The sequence below is a fragment of the Phyllobates terribilis genome, unplaced genomic scaffold (genome assembly GCF_046119375.1).
Source record: "Phyllobates terribilis strain yellow unplaced genomic scaffold, ASM4611937v1 Scaffold_3__8_contigs__length_932513732, whole genome shotgun sequence".
NCBI lineage: Eukaryota > Metazoa > Chordata > Amphibia > Anura > Dendrobatidae > Phyllobates > Phyllobates terribilis.
In genome coordinates this window covers 58029160-58054011 of record NW_027362763.1, presented here as the reverse complement: position 1 = coordinate 58054011, position 24852 = coordinate 58029160, and the positions used below count along the sequence as shown (strand labels likewise).

At 47.1% G+C, this 24852-nt stretch overlaps 1 protein-coding gene across 2 annotated transcripts; it reads right to left on the bottom strand.

The window, feature by feature from the left end:
• FDFT1 (farnesyl-diphosphate farnesyltransferase 1) lies at nucleotides 1–20558 on the bottom strand. 2 transcript variants are annotated; one of them, XM_073673903.1, is made up of 8 exons: nucleotides 20353–20558; nucleotides 11591–11688; nucleotides 9548–9731; nucleotides 7701–7829; nucleotides 6170–6361; nucleotides 5892–6068; nucleotides 4828–4980; nucleotides 1–1877 (listed from the first exon to the last, which is right to left on the bottom strand). In XM_073673903.1, the coding sequence occupies exons 1-8, from the start codon at nucleotides 20449–20451 to the stop codon at nucleotides 1665–1667; spliced, it is 1245 nt and encodes a 414-aa protein (XP_073530004.1). In that variant the 5' UTR covers nucleotides 20452–20558; the 3' UTR covers nucleotides 1–1664. The 2 variants fall into 2 exon arrangements, with proteins under 2 accessions (XP_073530004.1, XP_073530003.1); XM_073673902.1 differs by lacking the exon at nucleotides 20353–20558 and having other exon boundaries at nucleotides 11591–12073.
• Between the last annotated feature and the right edge of the window lie 4294 nt (nucleotides 20559–24852).

Sequence of the window (24852 nt, the reverse complement as noted above, 5' to 3'; positions counted from 1 at the left end):
TGAGTATAAGTGTTTTTATTTACACGGGGGCAAACATTCAGATCGAGAAGGGATTGTCCTAGTAGTGGATAACCCCTTTAATAATCTACTCTCTCATCTCTCTTCCTATTCCTTTTCCCACACACTAATCTTCTTCGCTGCTATCACATATTATCTGTCAAGTTTTTATACGGCTTTCTTTACCTTTACAGGTAAGGTTTCACGTCCCTTCACTATCAAAATTTATCACAAAATTTCTACTTCTTTATTGGAAGAGGAAGTGAAGGGATGAAGGTGCGGAACAGGATGAGGAGCCTGGGGCACGGTCAGGGTGGGGGGCCAACTTAAGTACCCTGGCCTTATATGGGAGGTGCTAGAATAAACAAAACAAGGTAACAAGATGATCTCAGTTGTAGTTCTACAACCCAGACATCTCTGAAAGTTCAGCGTCACCATGCACATAATATTTATAAGCCCACCGTTTTTCACATAAAAATTTAAATTAGAGCGATCGACGCTGTAAATCAACTTCGTTTAATAATTTTATTTAATAAAAATGAGAACACATTGTATAACAATGTAACGATACGACCATTCCTGACGTGGCCTCCTGCGGGTGCAGAGCCCATGCCACCGCGGCACGATGAGCTCTGCCGACAGGCAGGCGTACTGACGCTGACCGGGGCAATCTTGCAGCTCCGCGTCTCTGGCTGCCATTTTTTAAGCCAACTGATGAGAAAGTTTTAACAAAAGGAGCATCAAAAATGGAGATTTTCAGGCTCGTTATTGACCATCGTCCTTGTCTACATTTTAACCATAAAACTTTCAATTAATTGGAAGAAAAAAAAAAAAAAAAAAGTCAACCAAGGAAAAAAAGTCAACCTGTCCAGTTTTTCATCCCCTTATAAAACATGATGTTGATGGTCTTCAGGATCTACAGATGAATGTCCACGGTAATTGTCAAAAGGGTATCCCATCTTATAAGTGAAGTGTGGGACTCCCATCAATCCTGAGAATGAGGGAGGTCACAGCACCTCCGGCCACGTGTCAGAGAAATCAGTGCGGTGGGCCCCTTCATTGTCAGGATCGGTGGGATCCCCCCACAAACCATATTGGGATGGCAGATATGCCTTCATCATTAAATAAAATGGGAATACCCCTCTTAAGTCAATGTTAATACCAAAAGGATCAACTTCGGGTCATCTATGTCCGAGTCTCTCCAGCTGTATGGAAACTATTAGTCCTAGGCATGCTGGGAGTTGTAGTCATCTACCATCTCATCGTATTGGTCAGGGCTGTTCCCGATACAGTCCCTTTAAAAGGTGCCCTTTAGATTGTATTTTTTGCGCCCAATCCCTCATAACCCTTTATATTCCAGTCCATATCCACTCCAGCAGATACTCGGGCCTGGCCACTATATCAATCAGTGACCTCCTATTCTTTATCCCAGAGCTAAATTACTGACAGGTCATCCCACCACCGAACAGACTGTACATATCGGTTGATGGAAAAGCTCCAGAAATGATTTAGGAGGATCCCTTGCCCCCCCAATGATCAGTCTAGGTCAGACAATGTCTGATAAAAGTACTATGACCTGTCCCATCGCAATGAGACACGTGGGGCATGTTACTGACTACTACCGTATGGAGGGATGAATTGATGGACGGTATCTGGTCCTAGAGGGGTCACTGTCCTGTGTGCACCTCCTCCGAGGCCTGGACCGTGCTCAGGTACTGCCAGCTCAGGGCGGCCAGCAGCATAGCACAGGACAGATAAATGGGGGAGAAGCCATGGCGGGACACCAGGGGGCCGCTGGACAGGCTCAGCTTCTGGACTGTGGAGACTATGTTCTGTGTGCGACCAGAGGAAGGGTCTGTCAGCGGGATCTTCTGGTAGATCTGAGAAGAAAAACAAAACACGAGATTAAGGAGAGCAGATGTTGGAGAAAATATTTTAAAATTGAATCAGATTTAAAAAAAAAACCTCTAGACGTGATGAGGCCGATGTACTGACTGTGATAACCCATGTAAGAATGGCTGGACGATGTGGATATTATACGATTTCAGATGTACAAGGAGAGCCCCATATGTCCAAATCTGACCACTCAGCTTGTACTGAGCAGTGTGAGATCTCAGCAGTGGTAGAAGGGAGGAGGGACATTGAGGAGCTGACAATCAAGCTAGGTGGGCAGAAACCAAACAAACTTAAAAAAAAAAAAAAAAGTAGACAATTTGACATGGATTGCAGCGGAAGCACTCCAGCCTCATCAGGGCCAAGTAGCTTTAAGACTGTTTTGCCCAACAATCGTTAAACCCCCGAATGCACGACCCCTAGTGGTGACGCCAGACATGCTGTGTAAATGTCATAATACAAATGTGTGTGAATTTTCTAGATTTCGGCATTAATTTGCCCTAAAACTACATCAGATTTTCACACAAGTCCTAAAAGTAAATAGAGAACCAAATCTAACAAACAAATCAAAAGAGATATCAGGCTTTGTAAATTTTTCTATTTGAGGAAAATGCTCCAACATCATATGTCTGTGAGTGGCAGAAGTATGTGAACCCCATGCTCTCAGTATCTGGTATGACCTCTTCTTATGCAGATAAACATTCCCGGTAATTACTGATGATTCCTGCACATCGGATGGAGGGATTGTATCACATTTCTCCGGTTATGTTGGTGATTCCCCCCCCCCCATGATCTGCTCCAGTCAGCTCCTTCCACAAACACCTCCATAGGATTACGGTCAGGATTGTGTCTCGGCCGTTCCAGACCTTCACCATTATCCTTCTGTGACCTTTCTTGTGTCTTTGGGTCGTTGTCTTGTCGCAGGACCTACGTTCTCCTGGAGATTCAGCTCATGGACAGAAGTCCGGACATTTTCCATTAAACTTTGCTGATAAAATTCAGAATCGATTGTTCCATCAGAGATGGCAGATGTCCTGGCTCAGATATGGGCAAACAGCCCAAACCCTCAGATACTACCACCACTGCGACCACAGATGTAGGAGATTTTATGCTGTAATGAAGTGTTTTTTCTTACTCCAAACAGAATGCTTCTTTATACCAAAAAGCTCCACTTTGGTCTCAAACAAACCATTATTCCAGTAACCTTCTGGCTTGTCCATCTGCTTTTTAGAGAAAGAAGACAGGCAGCAATGTTCTTTTTGGAGAACAGGGGGCTTTCTCATTGCAGCCCAGACATGCACACCAGTACTGTCCTGATGCGGGGCTCATGAACATTACCAATAGCTAATGAGTGAGAAGCCTTTAGTTACTTAGAGGCTACCTTGGGTCCCATTATGACCTCGCAGAGTAATAGATGTGATCTTTGTTGGATGAACCACGTCTGGTGAGGTAAATAATGGTCTTGGGTTTCCTCCATTAATGCACAATATGTCTGACTGTGGATTGCTGGAATAGAGAGAGAGTGGTGTAACCTTTTCCAGCCTAATGAGCATTGACCACTCTTCTTTTGAAGGTCCTCCGAAGGCTCTTCTTTTGAAGGTCCTCATAAATCTTTGTTTGTGCCATGATACACTTCCACAAATGTGTTGTGAAAATCAGACTTTGATAGATCCTTGTTCATTACATAAAACAGGTTGCCCACTCACACCTGTTTGTCGTCCCATTGATTGAAAACACCGGACTCTTATTTTCACTTTTAAAATTATGATCCAAATCAGGAGGAAAATGATCAAAATAGAATAGTCTGCTCTCTTTATGCACTGACGTTCTGAAGGGTCCACAAACTTTTAAAAGCACCACTGTAGGTACAGTACCCTGTATATTACGTAACAGGAATCCTAAAACAGACAGCCCTCCTTTAACAGACCCTTTAAAATGTAAACCATTCTAGAAGTGCAGCAAATAATTAGGACCACGGGCTCACTTTATTTTAGTTAAAGGGGTTGTCCAGGAATGACACAAAAGTCTGCAGTCCCTCTATTTGACTGCATACTTGTGAATCGTAACAGCGTGTAGTGTGCACACTGTCAAGGTTCCCCCCGGTATTGACCGTGTGAGCAGCTAGACGTGTCCGGCTTCTCTTAATGCACGCTTTATGTCACCTCCATCTAAATCAGAGTAACACTGGTGTGTATGAGACCTTAGTTCCCCACAATGACACTTCAGGTGTGTCTGTTGGGTGACAAAGGCTCTGATCTGGTTGAGGGGCAGTATCATGGCTGTGATTCTATTGCAGCCAAACAAATATTTTTTTCTTATTGGCATCCTGATGTTTACAGCGCCACCCTTGTGTGTGGCCCTGTCTGGTATTGGTTCTGGACACAAGTCCTTTATGGTAAATCCGGACCACCTCTAACAAAAAAAGGAGCTGAACCTACCAGGCTTTAGGAGGTTAACTGTAAAACGTGCCGCCTGATGCAACCACCGTCTTGCCCAACTTATAGTTAAAAAAAAAAAAAAAGCTGAAGTTGATGTAAAAATAGTCTGTTTGGTGGCCGCGTCTGATGAAATCGCTTAATCCGTTTCGAGACTGCTAAAAATCTCTGAAGAACTTTTTCTCTTAAAGGACACCAGCTGATCTTGCTAGCGCCACCTAGTGGAGGTAGCTTCCCTGTAAGTCAATGTCAAAGCCTTTATCAAACCTTGCAACCCTGATCCCCAGTCCTGCTGCAAGGCTAAAAGGCTCGAGCACTTACTTTACAGGAGAGGCACATCCGATGGCAGCAGCACGGCTCAACCTCAAATGCAAAAAAGTGAGTGCCTGACCGTCCCTTTAAGAGAAAATGCCCTTTAAGAATGAGTGACATCTTAGTGTCCATCCTGTGCGGCTCCTCGTAAGTTGCGATGCTGAGCAGAGGAGAAGTCATGCAGTTATACCTCGTTAACGTATTGGTACATGATGGCCCTGACAGCCTGGATGTTGGTGGCGTCCATCATCAGCGTCACCGCCATGCCCTTGCGGATCTTCACCACCCCCTTAAAGACCTGCTGGTTATTGTAGCAGGCGGCCAGGGTGGCGATCGCCATGACCTGAGAAAGACACAAGGAACATTCATTAGTATGGAGGTGGCAAGACTTTATATGCTGCGGGCCGAAAATGGTGACCTGTGCGAAAAAGACAGACTGGTAGAAATTCCCTAAATTTAAGTTACGCGACTTTGGCCTGCCATAATTACACAAGTCTCATAGATTTACAGGGACGGAGCTGCCGATGAATAATCTGACCACGGACAACTGTAGGGATCCCAGCAGGGTGACCCCCATAATATAGGTACATGATGGATTTGCAGCAGGTCATAAAGTAAACTGTCTCCCGGTGACCGGATGATATGGATTGTAGGATCAGACCTAGGATAAGAAGTAAAAAGTAAGGGGCGGCAGCCGGTGCCAGGGGGGCGGCATTCAACCATTAACCAGTCTTTGTGGTGCCCCAGCAGTTTCGCCCCCCTTCTGTCTGTGTGGTGCCCCAGCGGTGCCCCCCCCCCCCCTCTCGTGTCTTCTTGGTGCCCCAGCGGTTTTGCCCCCCCTTTCCTTGTCTTCTTGGTGCCCCAGAGGTTTTGCCCCCCCCCCCCCCCTTTTCCTTGTCTTCTTGGTGCCCCAGCGTTTTTGCCCCTCCCCCTTTCCTTGTCTTCTTGGTGCCCCAGCGGTTTTGCCCTCCCCTCCTTCTGTCTTTCTGGTCCCCCTGCGGCTCTGCCCTGCCCCCCCCCCCCCCTCCTGTCTTTCTGGTGCCCCAGCAGTTTTGCCCCCCCCCCCCCCCTCCTGTCTTTCTGGTACCCCAGCAGTTTTGCCCCCCCCCCCCTCCTGTCTTTCTGGTACCCCAGCAGTTTTGCCCCCCCCCCCCCCCCCTCCTGTCTTTCTGGTGCCCCAGCAGTTTTGCCCCCCCCCCCTCCTGTCTTTCTGGTGCCCCAGCAGTTCCACCCTCTCGTGTACGTGGCACTCACCTGTGGAATGGCGCAGAAGTTGAACACGCTCTGGTTCCTCAGCCGGGACAGGTAGAGCAGGACGTCGGGCACGTGCTGCAGTGCGTTGGTCACCAGTTCATTCAAGCACTGGACGGCCGGCACGATGTTCTCGGGTTTAGCCAAGTCTGACAGTTTCTTTCCATACTTGCTCCACACCTGATGGCAGAATGTAGACGGATCAACGAGGAGTCGCTACAATCAGCCCTCATATATACGGCGGTGCCCCCCATAGTGATGGGGCATCAGCCAATACCCACCTCTCTGGGCCAAAACTCTCTCCCATCCAGCTGGTCCTCCAGGTAATCCCGGATGATGTTTGTCTTCTGCAGGAAGAGCCCCATGGAGTTGGAGAGTCTCCCGTCCTCCCCGACTATGGCGTCTTCCAGTTCAGAGGCGGAGAACAGCCGGGACAGACCGATGCCCACCAGTCCGGCCACATAGTGACAGTACTGAGAATCAAAGCAATAGGACACTACTCAGGTCACATCGCCATTCTTATGTATTGGACCCCCGCTAAAAAGATCCAATTATATGTACGAGCAGTAATCCTGCACCATCACTGATTGAAGGCGATAGCAGAAGTGCCCGAATCTCACGCCATCTGCTTGGCACCATTTTTATTGGGGCACCTAGTGCGGCACTTTTACTGTCAGGACCACTGTGTCCAGAAATATTTTCTGGGCTCCTATTTCTGGTAGTAATTACCGACAGGTCACTACGTAGGGGGCATTGTTATTTTTAAGACAACAAAAACCAGATTCAGCATTTGTTTTTTTTTTTTCATTTTTTCTTTAAATCACTTTTGTCGTTTTTTGGCACATAATTTCTTCTAAATATATATTACACAAACAGCCTTTAGTTCAGGCAAAAACAAAGTAAAGAGTCCTTGACGCAAAGTCTCTGGTTAGTTAGTCCTGTGGGCAAACAGGCTGGATAGCGTCCTGTACCCTGGCTCGGTCTGGAGACAAACACCACACAGGAGGCCTTCTCCCTCCAAACACACAGACCATGTGCCAAACACTGGCCTCCATTTTATATCTTAACCACACCCAGAGGTGACGTATGTGGGTAGCAAGACCCGCCCATCTCTCCAAACTACCCGTAACCCGGTCCCAGGTGCACCAAACAGTCCTCTTAGTGCTTACGTGCACTAGAGCAACACTCCGGGTCACATCACAGAGGACTGCCATCTCTGTGATACAAACCTCCCATCAACTATGCGTCCATTATATATTATATATATAAAACACGACAAAATAAAATTAAAAAAAAAAAATAGAAAAATAGAACGTACTAATGACATTGGACCACCTGTATGGCAATATTTGGGGGTGACTATTTTTTGAGGACCGCATTTGGGGGGCCAGGGGCAGCGCAGCAGACGCAGTATTAGGGGATGCAGCAGTAGGATGGGGAGTCTCTGCTGAAAAGATGAAAGATTCAGGAACCTAAAACGTCTGTACGTCAGAGTTGAAGATGGGAGAAGCAGTAATGCTGTATCTAAAACCAAAGGGGGCGAGATATTGGGTGGGTGCAAGAAGGAGGAAAGGGTCACCTAGGATCGCACATGATTTGCCCTATGTGTACAAACCATGGACTTCATGCCGACATACATTCAAGCAGATAACCCAGACGTACGGCTGCAGGGTCAGACTACAAGACGTTTGTTTGTAGTCTGTTACCATGGAGACACAGCTCCGCATCAACAAAATGTCATTTTAGCTGACAATTAGAAGCATTGTGCAGCTGGACGCGGCCATAAGAGGCAGAAAAATATATGTCTCCTACCTTATCCCACTCCAGGAGGGACTCCACCTGCTTCTCCAAGAACTCGGCCATGCCCAGCCCCATCTTGTGGCAGATGTCTGCGATGACCTCCTGGTAGACCACCGCCAGACTCCTGAACTCCAGGGAAATCTACCAGAGGAATATATAGAGATCACAATCTGAGTCAGATGAGACGGACGCCCCAACAGTTAGTAGTGCGCCCCGTACGGTGCTGCCAGCGGTACGACATGGGCAAACAGCTGCTGGTATACTGAATATGATGATTATGTGGGCACCGCGTGTGCAGTACATGAGGTGCAAGCATTGTATATTGTCACAGGTGTATAATGATACTGTGTGCGCACCGTATGGAGCCATTATAGGTCAGTGTATGGCAACACTACACAGGACGCTATTATGGGGTCAGTGTATGGCACCACTACCTAGGATGGTATTATGGGGTCAGTGTATGGCACCACTACCTAGGACGGTATTATGGGGTTGTTGTATGGCACCACTACCTAGGACGGTATTATGGGGTCAGTCTATGGCACCACTACCTAGGACGGTATTATGGGGTCAGTGTATGGCACCACTACCTAGGACGGTATTATGCGGTCAGTGTATGGCACCACTACCTAGGACGGTATTATGCGGTCAGTGTATGGCACCACTACCTAGGACGGTATTATGCAGTCAGTGTATGGCACCACTACCTAGGACGGTATTATGCAGTCAGTGTATGGCACCACTACCTAGGACGGTATTATGCAGTCAGTGTATGGCACCACTACCTAGGACGGTATTATGCAGTCAGTGTATGGCACCACTACCTAGGACGGTATTATGCAGTCAGTGTATGGCACCACTACCTAGGACGGTATTATGCGGTCAGTGTATGGCACCACTACCTAGGACGGTATTATGGGGTCAGTGTATGGCACCACTACCTAGGACGGTATTATGCGGTCAGTGTATGGCACCACTACCTAGGACGGTATTATGCGGTCAGTGTATGGCACCACTACCTAGGACGGTATTATGGGGTCAGTGTATGGCACCACTACCTAGGACGGTATTATGGGGTCAGTGTATGGCACCACTACCTAGGACGGTATTATGGGGTCAGTGTATGGCACCACTACCTAGGACGGTATTATGGGGTCAGTGTATGGCACCACTACCTAGGACGGTATTATGGGGTCAGTGTATGGCACCACTACCTAGGACGGTATTATGGGGTCAGTGTATGGCACCACTACCTAGGACGGTATTATGGGGTCAGTGTATGGCACCACTACCTAGGACGGTATTATGCGGTCAGTGTATGGCACCACTACCTAGGACGGTATTATGCGGTCAGTGTATGGCACCACTACCTAGGACGGTATTATGCGGTCAGTGTATGGCACCACTACCTAGGACGGTATTATGCGGTCAGTGTATGGCACCACTACCTAGGACGATATTATGCGGTCAGTGTATGGCACCACTACATAGGACGGTATTATGGGGTCAGTGTATGGCACCACTACATAGGACGGTATTATGGGGTCTGTGTATGGCACCACTACATAGGACGGTATTATGGGGTCAGTGTATGGCATAAACATATACAATACGAGTCAGAGTATGGCACCATTATAAGGATATAGGGTATTGTGTAGTCAGAGTATGACCCCATTATATAGGACGGTATTATGTACTTGGTGTATGGCATAATTATATAGGTGCAGTATGATACGTCTCAGTGTATGGCACCATTTTATATTGATAGCATATCAGTGTTATATAGTCCCCCTATTGCTCTATAGCTGTTGGCACAGTGTGGCGGCATTATGTAGACACACTATCGTAGTCCTCCTCACCGTGGGGAAGTCCTCCAGCACTTGGCGGTCTTTCTCCTTGCTCTCGGTGAACCTCCAGTCTGCCTGGTACAGATACGTGTGGAAGTTTTGCAGCATGGGGATCTTGGTCTCTGGACTGATGGTCATGTCGTCCTCCACGGTGTCCAGCGCTCGCAGCACCAGGTAGAAGATGCAGACGGCGTGCCTGCGACAAGGAATAAGCCGTCACATCTCCCTGTATACCACCCCCGACGTCTCATCGCCCGCCAACCTCCGCCCGATTAATATGGGAGGATAGTTATAGTTATTAATTAGCGGTAATTTAATTTCATAAATTGTAATTAATAACACCTGCGGCACCCTGCACCGATACTAGAGGCACAGGACCTGTCCTCCTAATTTCTACACCAGGACACTGCGCTTGGGGCACTGGCACGGAGACCAGGGTGACATATTGGGCACGATGACACCCTCTGCCCATACACCCCGGGTACTAGGCATGAAAGCAGGGGAGGGCATCAAAGGGGAGCCAAGACAGAAAAACAAGACTGTCTGTGACAGCAAGATGCCGGCTTCTGCATGGACGACTAATAAAGTTTATGAATGTGACAGCTGGGGAGCAAGGCATGCTGGGAGTTGTAGTTTAATAACGACGCCTCCCTTCCCGATGTGTGATGTACATTTAGGTTCAAGCCCCCAGGGGCAAAGGGCGGGGGGGAAAAAAAAAATGTTTTATTTTTAAAAACATATATATCTAAAAGTTTTAATCACCTGCCCCCTTTTTACCCAGTTCAAAAATAAAGAGAAAAAGTAAACCTTTTTTTTTTGTTATTGCTGCAGTCGTATGTGCCCCAAAATGATATCAATAAAAACGTCAGCGCACCACTCAAAAACACAAACAAAACCAAAACAGGCCCTTACGCACCCGCCCAAACAGAAAAATAACGTTATGGATCACAAAAAAAAAAAAAAAAAAAAAGTTAAATAATTATTATAAAACAATTTTAATATATATTATTTTTTCTTTTTTTCCCATTTCGCTCAAAGCAATGGCGGAATTTTTTTTCTTTTTCTCCACTCTATTTGCAAAATTTTCTTAGATTATATGGTAAAATTAATGGGGGTCACTGGAAACTACATTTTTTCTCATAAAAAACACGAGACCTGATCCGGCGATAGCAAGAGATAAACAACAACAACAAAAAAAAAGGTAATGCAGAGGAGAAAAAAAAAAAAGAGGAAATCTCCCAGACATTACAGGGTTAAGCCAAACGTAGGGTGACAATGGCATGTGCCCTGGGGTGACACATGCTGTCTATTATTAGGGAGGGATCGCCACCTTGCAGCTCTCTTCTAAAACGACAACTCCCAGCATTGCTCACTGGGACTTGTAGTCCCGCAGCAGCTGGGGAGCCGCCAGTGATCGCTGCTGTCGGAACATCCAGTCACACCCTATTTCATACTGTGACCGTAAACTTCCTTTAATCCGGCATCCGATCATCTAGAACAGTTCACAATCAGCGCAGGTGGGCAGAAAAACGAGGGCGGTCTATTCTGTATGATCGCATTGTCTCATCAGCCTGTGACCGTCCAACAATCCAGAACGTCGGATAATGCCAAATCAAAGGGGTTTTTTTTTTTTTTTTTTAAAGCTGGCTTTATAGTAGAACTGTTTAACGGAGCATCTGATACTCCAGAACGCCTGATAATCCAGCAACGATGCAGGGTTGGAGGAATTTCACTGCGAATGATTTGGCCGGCTTACTAAAGGACTTTTTTTTTGACCGTCCAATAGTCCAGAATATCTGATAATCCAGCACTAAAAACAGGATTAAAAGGAATTTTGCTACAATTTGCAGGGGAAGAGTTCAGCGGCCGTACTATAGAGCATCAGTATTAAATAAAGGGTTTCTATCACAGTCTAATAGTCCGGAATATCTGATAATCCGGCAACGATTAAAGGGATTTTACTGGGATTTAAAAAAGGGACAGTCCAATAATGTGGAGCGGTGATGGCGGATTACAGGAATTATCAGGACACACAATGGCGGAGATGTCACCCACCGGAGCTCCCCGTCCAGGGCCTGGATGACGGCGGCGAAGCTCCTGCTGGTCTGGTTCAGGTAGGTGTAGCAGGTCCGCAGGCTGTCGCTCATGGAGTCCTGTCGGGACAGAGACACACAGTGAATCTTGCGGATGGCCGGGTGTTGGGGGGTGAAGCACTGGTGCACCGTGCGGCCCTCCCTGAGCCCCCTCTCCTGCAGCCTGCTGCTGACGGTCAGCAGTGATCGCTGGCCCCCCGGCTTCTGTGCGGGGCCCAGGCCCAGCGTCCTCTTGAACAAGGAGACAGCCACTTTGCAGTTTGCACTGGCCATCAGCCAAACTTGCAGGAAACTTCCTCCAGAGCTGCGAGCGATCACTGACAGCACCCAAGGGCAGGCTGTGCTGGACACTGGGGGGCCATGGACCCTGCTGTCCCACCAGCTGCAGGAAGGGTCCTTAGGACAAGTGGTGCGCACACCCACCGCTCCGCCCACCCTGCACTGTTCACATGGTCCCTACAGAGGGCAGGGCCCGACAGCTCAACATTAACCCTTCACACACCCAGCCAAAAAAAGTAAACATGCTACTGATCCAGGAGGCTGTCTGCACATTATACACAAGCACTTCACCTCCAACTACAACTCTCATCAGGCTCTGGAGGTCAGGGAATGTGGGGAGTTTTATTTTTGACTCGGGTTCTTCATTATTATTAGATTATTAGCGCAGCTCTTCTCCGCATGGGAAGGTGAGCGCCGCCGCATCTCCGCGAGGAGGCTGCAGGATCGGCGTGGGCGAGGACAACCCCCTTTAAAGGAGAAGAGGCGCCATGCTCAAATTGGTTTCTTATTCGACAATTTTTTTTTTTTTATTTTTTTTTTATATTTATTATAGGTTTAAAAGGACAAAAAAAAAAAAAAAACAATAATAAAATACAGCGCAGCGAGACGGCCTGATGTGAATACTCTTAAAAGCAGCATCAAAGTGGGCACTGACGGGCGTTACTGAAAGGGTTAAATGACTTGGGGCCACTGATCTCACACCAGCATTACGTAGACCGTGATCGCCCGCATCAAATTCAGGTAATTTAACCCCTGAAAAAAACACCAGTTACTTATTGAAATCTGTGAAAATTGGCTATTTGCCCACTTTGATGCCCGTTCTGATGCCCACGACTCCTTCGGGCTGGAGTGACCTGAATTTGGGGTCATCTCTATCTGTGTGTCTGCAGTGTTAGATCGGTGGCTCAAAGTCATTTAACCCTTTCAAGAACGCCCGTCAGTGCCCACTTTGATGCCAGTTTTATGACTTTTATAGCGGCTTCTAACCGTATTCACATCAGGGCTCCTCGCTGCAGTTTATTTTATTAAACCTGTAAAGAAAAAAAAAACTAAATTGCAGAATAAGAAAACCACTTCATCATGGTGCACTGGGTGATATTACTGACACCGCACACTTCTGATGAGCAAGCTCGTGTAGGTGGATGATCCCTTTAAGTTGGAGCAGAGAAATCACCAGTAACTACAGGGTTTCTTCCACAACACGCACAGGAGCAGAATTATCAGTTCCACCAAACAAACAGCTCCTTATATCTCAGCTGTGCCTGGTGTGATGTGGGGGAGGGGATATGAGTGCAGCTCTGGAGGAATGCTGGTGAGGATGAGGCCACAAACAGGTGGGATTGTGTCTAGGCTGGGGCCATGGTGGACCCTCCATTTATTGTATACCCCGGACGAACCACACGGGGAATATGGAGCACAGAGGGTCTAGCGGCTTATACTGCCCCCACAGGACACTAGGTGACTATATACAGTGTTCACATGTGCTGGGGCCAAAATACAGGAATAAGCGCCCAAACTACACAAGAGGAAAACTTTATATATGGACCTGGCACAATGTGCTCAGACACTAACATAGAGGTGGCCATTGCACAAACAGCCAAACACATCACCTGCTGGAGAGATTTTCCCTGTAGAGTTTATAAAACAAATATTTATTATCATGAAAACAGGATTCATCCAGGTATAAACAGATATCACATGAAGAAAGACTTATGTATGTGTGTGGATGTGAGCAATAGATCCCCAGGGGCAAAGCAACACCAGAATGATCCTGGATCAGGGCGCGTGCACACGATCAGTACTCGCAGTACTCGCTGCGGATGGTACGCGGAGCACGGCCTGATGTTACAGCACAGTGGATGGGAACTGTAGACATCCCATCTCCACTCTGCGTCTCTGTGCCCCTGCTGATCACCTGCGGACATGGATGTGTGGCGTGTCTTCACAGACCGCAGCAGGTCAATTTATCTTGTGGTCTCCGCAAGAGAAATGATATCCGTGCAATGTATAGGATGCGGTGAATACGGTTCAATGAACACAAGCGGATTCACCTGCATGACGCAGCATAAAGTATACTGCATGCAAAGCGCTGCCAATACCAACCGTGTGCACAAATCCTTATACTCCAGAGCTGCAGTCACTATGTACATACATTACATTACTGATCCTGAATTACATCCTGTATTATACTCCAGAGCTGCACTCACTATTCTGCTGGTGCAGTCACTGTGTACATACATTACATTACTGATCCTGAATTATATCCTGTATTATACTCCAGAGCTGCACTCACTATTCTGCTGGTGCAGTCACTGTGTACATCCATTACATTACTGATCCTGAGTTACATCCTGTATTATACTCCAGAGCTGCACTCACTATTCTGCTGGTGCAGTCACTGTGTACATCCATTACTGATCCTGAGTTACATCCTGTATTATACTCCAGAGCTGCACTCACTATTCTGCTGGTGCAGTCACTGTGTACATACATTACATTACTGATCCTGAGTTACCTCCTGTATTATACCCCAGAGCTGCACTCACTATCCTGCTGGTGCAGTCACTGTGTACATCCATTACATTACTGATCCTGAGTTACCTCCTGTATTATACCCCAGAGCTGCACTCACTGTATACAGTCATGGCTGAAAGTGTTGGCACCCTTGAAGTTGTTCAAGAAAATTATTGCAGTTACAAGTTTATTTCCTTTCTGTGTATTGGGACAACACAGAGAAGAAAAAAGGCAATTTGGATACAATTTCACACAAAACCCCAAAAATGTACTGAACTAAATTGTTGTCCCCCTCAGCTTAATATTTGGTTGCGCTCTTTGGAATAAATAACTACAATCAATCGCTTCCTATAACTATCAGCTTCTTACTCCTCAGCTGGAATCCTGGACTCTTCTTACAATCTGCTCCAGGTCTCTCATATCTGAAGACATCTTCTCTTCACATGTGATCAACGGGATTAGATCCAGACTCATTACTGCCATTTCAGGACTCTCCAGCGCTTTGTTTCCATCCATTTCTGGGGGCTTCTTGAAGTCTGTTTGGGGTCATTGTCCTGCTGGAAGACCCATGACCTAGGACGCAAACCCAGCTTTCTGACACTGGGCACCCAAAATCCGTTGGTAATCTTCAGATTTCATGATGCCTTACACACAATCCAGGCACCCAGTGCCAAAGGCAGCAAAACAGCTTTGAACCTCCACCATATTTGACTGTAGGTACTGTGTTCTTTTCTCATTCCATTATCGGTAAACAGTAGAATGATGTGCTTTACCAAAAAGCTCTATCTTGGTCTTTTCTGTCCATAACACACTTTCCCAGAAGGATTTTGGCTTACTCATGTACATTTTGGCAAACTGCAGTCTAGCTTTTTCATGTCTGTGTCAGCAGTGGGGTCATCCCAGGTCTCCTGCCATAGCATTTAATTGCATTCAAATGTGGCCGGATAGTTGGCGCTTACACTGATGCACCCTGAGCCTGCAGGACAGCTTTAATTTCTTTAGAACTTGATTGGGGCTGCTTATCCACCACCCGGACTATCCTCCGTTGAAACCTTTCAGCAATTTTTCTCTGCCTTTCACATCCAGGGAGATTAGCTACAGTGCCATGGGCTGTAAACTTCTTATGTTGAGCAACGTGGACAAAGGAACATCAAGGTCTCTGGAGATGGACTTGTAACCTTGAGATTGTTGATATTGTTCAACAATTTTGGTTCTCAAGTCCTCAGACAGTTCTCTTCTTTCTGTTCTCCATGCTTCGTGTGCACACACAGACCCACAATGAAAAGATTGAGTCAACTTCTCCCCTTTTTACCTGGTTTCAGGTTTGATTTTCATATTTCTCACACCTGTTACTTGCCTCAGGTGAGTGTGAACGAGCATCACACACTTGAAACAAAGTTCTTTTATCCACAATTTTTGGGGTTTAGTGTGAAATTACGTCCAATTTGCCGTTTTTTTGTGTTGTTCCAGTACACACAAAGGAAATAAACATGTGTATAACAAATTTTCTTGGAGAAATACTCTATTTTCTGGAACAATTTCAAGGGTGCCAACACTTTCAGCCATGACTGTGTATATTTGGTGAAGGCGGGAGGAGCTGGGTGTAGCTGCAGGTCAGTTCCTTCATCAGAACCATTAACTATGAACAGATCCATAGTGTATGAGAATATTGTTACTTGTTTGGTGCCATGTTGCGGTATATAACGCGGTGTCACCATATTCTCAGCATTTGTTTGTTTCTCTCGGACTCTGATTTTGCATTGGAGACATTTTCAATCTCCCATCAACCTCTATTGATTGATCAAGACTGGTTTATGGAAGAAACGTCCCACTGTACTAGTCTCTCGTTAGCATATGTGACCCTTAAAGCAAATTTTAGGACCATCATAACAATTTTTTTTTTAAAGGGTATTCACAGAAAGTGATCCTGAGCGCTGCACTCCACGCCATAGCCCATGAATGGAGTGAAGATGGGGTGCGCGCACTTCTTTTCCTTTAGTACAATGCTCTGCAGAGCTCCCCTTCTCCAGAATTGCTGGGGGTCCGACCTATGGATCCTAAAGAAGTTAAGGTGACATTTCCATGACTGTGTACCGACCACAGGTCTCAAATTTGGGTCAGGAGATCCGTGGACGGTCTGTGCTTGATCTGGAACCCGGCCTGAGACTAATATCAAGTAGTGGAAGACCCTTTTAACAAATAGAGGCTGTACTACGTAGAAGATTTATGGGCTATTGCCACCGATGTGGGACCCTCATACGGAGCGGGGGCCCGGCCTGCGCAGTCGGGAACAGAGAGAGGAGTGCACAGGTGCAGCTCTCTGCGTTTACTTTTATGGCAGATGGTAATCTCCTGTAGAGACCCCTAGGCCTCAGCTCTGGGACCCTCAGAGAGATTAGGGGTCCAGTATGCATTGTCCAGTACAGAGAGGTGGGTGCGACTATCTTCATTTATTTCTATGGGAGCAACTGGTAATCTTTCACAGAAGTGAATACAGATTTCTGTGCATCCACCGCCCTGTTCCGGACATCGCAGGACGGGCCCCCGATCACTAGGTGAAGGTAGCACCTACAGGACCCTCATGGAGATCATGGAAAAATCACATTTACAGCTCTATTCATTACTATGGGAGAAACTGCTGATCTCCCATAGAAGTGAACGCAGATCTCTGTGCATGCGCCCCCACCTCCCTGTTCCTGACAGCACATATTCCGCAGCCTCCAGCCCCAATTCTTTAGGTGCAGGTTACATCTCTAGGACCCTCATATGAATTGCGGGCCTGGACCTGTCAGAAACAGAAAGGTGGCTCTCTCCATTCACTCCTATGGAAAACTACCAGTGGCTCCCATAGAAGTGAATGCAGCATGCGCACTCACCTATCTGTTCGTGACACAGCACGCCAGGCTGCCAATCCTTATGAGGGTCCCAAAGATGTGACCGGGGGCCCGGCCTGGTGTTCTGGGAGCGCTCTGCATTCACTTCTAAGGGAGATTAGGAGTTGCTCCCTGTCCATGTGCTCCCACCAGAACACCACGCCGGACCCCCGATCTACAGGAGAGTTTCAAAGGTGTAAGTGTGTGGGATTAGCCTGTGCTGTTAGGAGCGGAGTGGTGGCTCTATGAGCGCGACTCTCCATCTATCCCTGTGAGACCATAGAGATAAATGAAGAGCAGTCTATGCGCTCTCAGCTCTCCATTCCTGCCTGTGAGGGCCGGACCCCTGATCTCCTCGAGAGTTCACAAGGTGCGAGCTGCCTCTAAGACGTTTCTGCAGCATCCTGTCTATAAATGCCCAGTTTTCCTCCGATTTTTGACCATATAAATCCACAGGATTCAAGTTTACAATCACACAACTTGTATCGAGAAAAATGCAACTAAAAATTTTTTTAAAAAAATTGCAGGGACTAACAAAAAAAAAAAAAAAAAGGAAAACAGTGCCGAGTCTCGGTGTCCACCACGTCCTTTTATCCGTCGCTCCGCCGCGTCCGTTGCTCCACTGCGTCCCTTTATCCGTCGCTCTGCTGCGTCCCTTTATCTGTCGCTCTGCTGCGTCCATTGCTCCACTGCGTCCCTTTATCCGTCGCTCTGCTGCGTCCATTGCTCCGTCGCTCTGCTGCGTCCATTGCTCCGTCGCGTCCACTGCTCCGCCGCGTCCCTTTATCCGTCGCTCCTCCGCATCCATTGCTCCGCCAGTCCCTTTATGCATCGCTCCGCTGCGTCCATTGCTCCATCGCGTCCCTTTATCTGTCGCTCCGCCGAGTCCCTTTATCCGCCGCATCCCTTTATCCGTCGCTCCTCTGCATCCATTGCTCCACCAGTCCCTTTATCCGTCGCTCCGCCGCGTCCATTGCTTCGCCGAGTCCCTTTATCCGTCGCTCCACCGCGTCCATTGCTCCGAGTCCCTTTATCCGTCGCTCCGCCGCGTCCATTGCTCCGCCGAGTCCCTTTATCCGTCGCTCCGCCGCGTCCATTGCTCCGCCGAGTCCCTTTATCCGTCGCTCCACCGCGTCCATTGCTCCGCCGAGTCCCTTTATCCGTCGCTCCGCCGAGTCCCTTTATCCGCCGCATCCCTTTATCCGTCGCTCCTCTGCATCCATTGCTCCACCAGTCCCTTTATCCGTTGCTCCGCCGCGTCCATTGCTTCGCCGAGTCCCTTTATCCGTCGCTCCACCGCGTCCATTGCTCCGCCGAGTCCCTTTATCCGTCGCTCCGCCGCGTCCATTGCTTCGCCGAGTCCCTTTATCCGTCGCTCCACCGCGTCCATTGCTCCGCCGAGTCCCTTTATCCGTCGCTCCGCCGCGTCCATTGCTCCGCCGAGTCCCTTTATCCGTCGCTCCGCCGCGTCCATTGCTCCGCCGAGTCCCTTTATCCGTCGCTCCGCCGCGTCCATTGCTCCGCCGAGTCCCTTTATCCGACGCGTCCATTACTCCGCCGAGTCCCTTTATCCGTCGCGTCCATTGCTCCGCCGAGTCCCTTTATCCGTCGCGTCCATTGCTCCGCCGAGTCCCTTTATCCGTCGCGTCAATTGCTCCGCCGAGTCCCTTTATCCGTCGCGTCAATTGCTCCGCCGAGTCCCTTTATCCGTCGCGTCCATTGCTCCGCCGAGTCCCTTTATCCGTCGCTCCGCCGAGTCCCTTTATCCATTGCTCCGCCGAGTCCCTTTATCTGTCACTCCTCCGAGTCCCTTTATCTGTCACTCCTCCGAGTCCCTTTAGCCGCCAAGTCCCTTTATCTGTCGCTCCGCCGCGTCCATTGCTTCGCCGAGTCCCTTTATCGGTCGCTCCGCTGAGTCCCCTTATCGGCCGAGTCCCCTTATCTGTCGCTCCGCCGAGTCCCTTTATCCGCCGAGTCCCTTTATCCGTCGCTCCGCTGAGTCCCTTTATCGGCCGAGTCCCTTTATGTCGCTCCGCCGCGTCCATTGCTTTGCCGAGTCCCTTTCTCCGTCCCTCCCCTAAGTCAACAGAGTTTTTAAAAATTAAAATTGTTGCAAATTTTGAAGACCCGTAACCATGACGACAGCATAAGATAAGATGTAGGAGACGAGCGTCACCATGGCGATTATGGTACATATAAATAACGGCTGTGTCCTGCTCATAATATATACAGCAGATTAGTACTGTCCAGTTTCTGACAACCTCCGGGATAAACCGCCGCCGACAGCCCCCGGGATAAACCGCCGCCGACAGCCCCCGGGATAAACCGCCGCCGACAGCCCCCGGGATAAACCGCCGCCGACAGCCCCCGGGATAAACCGCCGCCGACAACCCCCGGGATAAACCGCCGCCGACAACCTCCGGGATAAACCGCCGCCGACAGCCCCCGGGATAAACCGCCGCCGACAGCCCCCGGGATAAACCGCCGCCGACAGCCCCCGGGATAAACCGCCGCCGACAGCCCCCGGGATAAACCGCCGCCGACAACCTCCGGGATAAACCGCCGCCGACAACCCCCGGGATAAACCGCCGCCGACAGCCCCCGGGATAAACCGCCGCCGACAGCCCCCGGGATAAACCGCCGCCGACAGCCCCCGGGATAAACCGCCGCCGACAGCCCCCGGGATAAACCGCCGCCGACAACCTCCGGGATAAACCGCCGCCGACAGCCCCCGGGATAAACCGCCGCCGACAGCCCCCGGGATAAACCGCCGCCGACAACCTCCGGGATAAACCGCCGCCGACAACCTCCGGGATAAACCGCCGCCGACAACCTCCGGGATAAACCGCCGCCGACAACCTCCGGGATAAACCGCCGCCGACAACCTCCGGGATAAACCGCAGCCGACAACCCCCGGGATAAACCGCAGCCGACAACCCCCGGGATAAACCGCAGCCGACAACCCCCGGGATAAACCGCAGCCGACAACCTCCGGGATAAACCGCCGCCGACAGCCTCCGGGATAAACCGCAGCCGACAGCCTCTCCCAGCTCCTTACCCGCTCCAGCTTGGACATGACAACCCGGCTGCCGCCCAGCTTGAACCTGCATAGGTTGTAGATCTCCTCCGGATGTCCCAGCGACCTCAGGAAGTCCATGGCCGCCGAGGATGAAGCTCGAATCCCGGCTACAGCATCACCGCGAGTCTCGCTATACCCATTAGCCGGTCATCTCCATAGTTCCGCCTCCTGTGTCAGTGCGAACCAATAGCTGATCAGCTCCATAGTGGACTGACAGCTTTGATTGGATAGAAGGATCTCGTACCAGAGAACGCCATCCAATTAGGGAAGACCTGTTGCTGGGGTGACGCATCGCGCTAAAAGCTTATTGGCTTAGTGGGAGATGTGACGTAAAAACACCGTCGGAAATGTAGACGGGGCTATAGTGATTACAGCGAAAGGTGAAGCAACGGGAAAGCGGATGAACGGTGGGGCATGCTGGGAATTGTAGTTTTTTCAGATCCAAAAATCAGTCGTGTCTATTTATCGTCAAACTACAGCTCCCAATATATCCTGCGGCTTTATAGTCATGTGGACCTATAACTCCAAGTGCACGTTTTAAGAACATATCACGTTAACAAAAGGACTATTAAAAGTGTAATATGATGCAAATAAAAGCTACTTATTAATATGGCACACAATAGATTTATAGACTTTAGTGAAGACTTGTGTGAGTACCCAATAGTGCGGTTGTTCAAACGCCTACACCACAAGAAAAAAATAAAAATAGGTGCGGAAAATTACTAAGTAGAAAAAAAAAAGTCCTTGTTGCCCATAGCAACCAATCAGAGCTCAGCTTTCATTTTTTAAACTGCTGTGGAAAAATGAAAGCAGCGCTGTGATTGGTTGTTAGAGGCAACAAGGCCAAATTTTAGCATCAATTTTTTTTTTTTGTATATCAGGAAAAAAAAGTAAAAAGCACAAATTTCTCCACAGTAGAAAAAATAATGACACGTTCAGTATTTGGTCAGTATTTTACCTCAGTATTTGTAAGCCAAAACCAGGAGTGGGTGATAAATACAGAAGTGGTGATGTGTTTCTATTATAGTTTTCCTCTGATTGTTCCACTCCTGGTTTCGGCTTACAAATACTGAGGTAAAATACTGAACGTGTGTACGTGGTCCAAGGCCGTGTGATTCTGCACTAGACTAGTCAAGAGGAACAGACGACGGCGATATAAGGCCTCATTCACACAACAGTTTTCCTCGTACGAGTAGTATCCACGTTTTTCACAGATAGCACTCGTTTCTATGATAGTCTAAGGGTCTGTTCACTTCTACAATTTTTTTTCTTCGGACAGTCGTCCGTTTAAAAACATAAAGACATGTCTAGCTTGGATCCAAGGGGGTCGGATCAATATTGGCAATGCAAGTTCATGCGTCCGGGAAGAGAATCGGAAAGCACTCGGATGACACCCGAGTGAGGCCAGATTTTCAGACTGTCAGAAAGGGGACGGTGGAGAAATGGGACTAGCCTCTCGGGACTAGTATAGAGTGCTATATACTACCAGTAATTAATGGTTTTCAGGTTCAAGCCCCCTTGAAGGACTTAATAATAAAAAATAAAAAGTAATAATGATAGAGGTCTTGTAAAACAGCCATGTCGAATTGAAGGAAGAAACAAAAGCGGATATTCCACCAGTAGGAAAAAGGGTTAAAAGCTCCTGGATTGAGCACTTCAGAGAGGTTTCTTTTGTGGAGCAAGCCTGGAAGAAGCAGGGATTAAAAAAATAGATAATGATGGGTACCGGCGTCGCTATGAAATAAAAGTTTGCCAATATGCCATCACCTTCTGTAATGGAAGAAGCCCTGATGGTGCACAACCTTCTCCATTCTTCGTGACTCGGACAATTCATTAATTGGGAAGCAATGTGTCGGCCATCAGGATGCATTACATGGATAGATTTGACACATGTAAAAGCAAGGTGGGGCTGTCTTTTTGGGTACGATGTGAGGGCTGAATGACCACCTTTAACCATTGGATCACTATAGAAATCACTGGTGCGATCCCAGCGGTTAACATGGCGACATCTAGACGACTACTACTCTCCACTAGGAGGAGGATAGGTGGTGGTAGTCATCAGCACTGTCTGAATAAAGAAGGCCAATGTTACTCCCCTGTGTCATTCCAGACATCTCTAATCCGAAGATGAAAGAAAAGCCACGAGAGGACCAGAAGAGTCAGGGGCACACTTTTTTTTTTTTTTTTAAATATTATTATTATTATTTTATTTTATTACAGAAATAATATACAGTGCAGTCAAGGTACCAGGCAGTGACGTTAAAGGCAGTAATGTATATACATATATATTTATTTAAAAAAAAATCAAAAACATTTTTTATATTTCAGCAACACTATTATTTTCATAGTAACTGAAATCAATGCCCTGGATGCACACACTATTAAATGTGTAGATTCTAGCCTCTGTCCTAAATCTATATACTCCATGAGTACTGGCTGCTATCATACGGGCAATAACCATTATATTGAAGCTCCTAATTGACACAAACTGAATGCTGCCCCCTATAGGCAAAATAAAAAATAAGAGTCTGCTATAATACTGCTCCATTGTGCAAGAAACCGGCTATAGAATTTATATTTTTTCTGTATTCTCTTTGGATTCCACCCATTCGGCATTGAGACTATCTGCAGCGTGCCCCTATTTCCGCTCAGAATTAAATCCACAGCTGATATTTTGTACAGTCTAATCCACTGTGGATTTTACTTGCTCAGATCTGCAGGATTTCAGTCTGCAGATCAGGCCTTTAAGGGCTCATACCCATATGTGTGGGGAAAAAACGTTCCGTATTCTGGATCGAAAAAATGGACGATTGCTATGCGAGTGTCATGTGAGTGCTATGCGATTTTCATGCACCGTCTCTTTAACCCTAGAACGCGCAACCATAGAAATCTACACTTTCACATACCTGGGGCCTTTTAGGCCTGTGTGCAAATAACATGGAGTAACTAAAATAGAAATACTTTTCAAAGTTTATTTGAGATGTGAATTATTTCAAAACATTATAATTATGTGCATAAAACAAAAAAAAGTAATTACACCGGCTTAAAACGCCCAATATATGCATTCTATATAATTCTTTATATATATAACGATTTTTTTGTCTAAAAGTTTTTTTTATATAAAAGTTGTAGTAAACATGGTGTAGTAAACTTTCCTTTTCAGCTTTACTGATTACCCCAACAATTTTCACATATTACTTTTTCAGAAGAATGTTCCTTGCAGACATTTTGTCCACAAGTAGTACAGAAACGCTCAGATTTCCTTTCCTTCTTTGCTGGACAAATATAACAGCGCTTTCTTTTTTTTTCTCTTGGCTCTGTATGTTCCTGAAAATGTATACCACATCGGATCATAGCTTCCGTAATTTGCCTTGGCAAGCATTTCGTGTTGCTTCGCTCCATCATGGTAGGCATCAAAAGTTCATAGCAAAGTTCCGTCAAGAATAGACGTCTCTTGTCCTTCCTATTGGCATGGAATTCTGGATGAGTTTCACTATAAACAATATAGCTATTGAGGGCTGACACATCAAGGATATTATAAAAAATGACTACAGGCCAACGTTTTGTCTGCCTCTTGCACGAATACTCTCCAATCATTTCATCCATCTTGTCCACACCTCCTTTTGTTTTATTATAATGCAGTATGATTTCCGGTTTCTGTTTACTGTCATGGGTGTCAATACTTCCATCATGATGCATTGTACTCAGTAATATCACGGATTTTTCTTTCTTTGCTTTATAAGATACCATTGTCGCTTGATTGCAGAAACCAAAGACACTCTCATAAAGTGGTCGCTTGGGATTGTGCTTCATGATTGGAGGAATTTCGCGGCGGTTTGGCCTCATAGTACCAACAAGTGTGAGTTTTTTCTGAAGCAAAAATTTGCCCAGTTCCAGATTGGTAAAGTAGTTGTCCATTGTTATATTTTTTCCAGAATTGAAAATTGGTACTGCAAGTTTTTTTACTATGTCAGAACATAGGTCTTTCTGGACTGGAACATCAGCTTCTTTGCCACAGTAAATCAGACCATTCATGCCATAATAGCTTGTAGAATCACACATCCAGAAAATTTTTATGCCATAGTTAGCAGGTTTACTGGGCATATACTGAATGAATTTGCAACGTCCCCTAAAGGCAAGAAGTTGCTCATCCACTGTCACATTGTCATTAGAATGGTAAAGCTTTGTACAGTTTTTGATGAAAAGATTCCAGATGTAGCTAATAGGGGCTAATTTATCTGTTTCCAACCTCACAGGACGAGTTCTCTTATCATCAAAACGAAGGCTTCTCCGAATATTCTCAAATCTATTGAGTGACATTGTAGCTTTGTAGTGTGGATCTGAAAAAGGGTTCAGAAATAATTCTCTGATTGGAACATTGTACGATTTTGTACACCCTGCCAGAAGAGTAAGGCCAATATAACCATATAGTTCCTCTTTTGTTATATTTTTCCATGTTTTATTTCTTCCTGAAGCGAT

Bases quoted from the DNA above. Each gene is read 5' to 3' on its own strand.
- FDFT1 (XM_073673902.1), bottom strand. From the start codon at position 11,901: ATGGCCAGTGCAAACTGCAAAGTGGCTGTCTCCTTGTTCAAGAGGACG. The intron at 4,981-5,891 runs GTGAGTGCCACG...TGTCTTTCTCAG, and splicing joins ACTTCTGCGCCATTCCACAG to GTCATGGCGATCGCCACCCT. The intron at 1,878-4,827 runs GTATAACTGCAT...TTTTCTTCTCAG, and splicing joins TGTACCAATACGTTAACGAG to ATCTACCAGAAGATCCCGCT.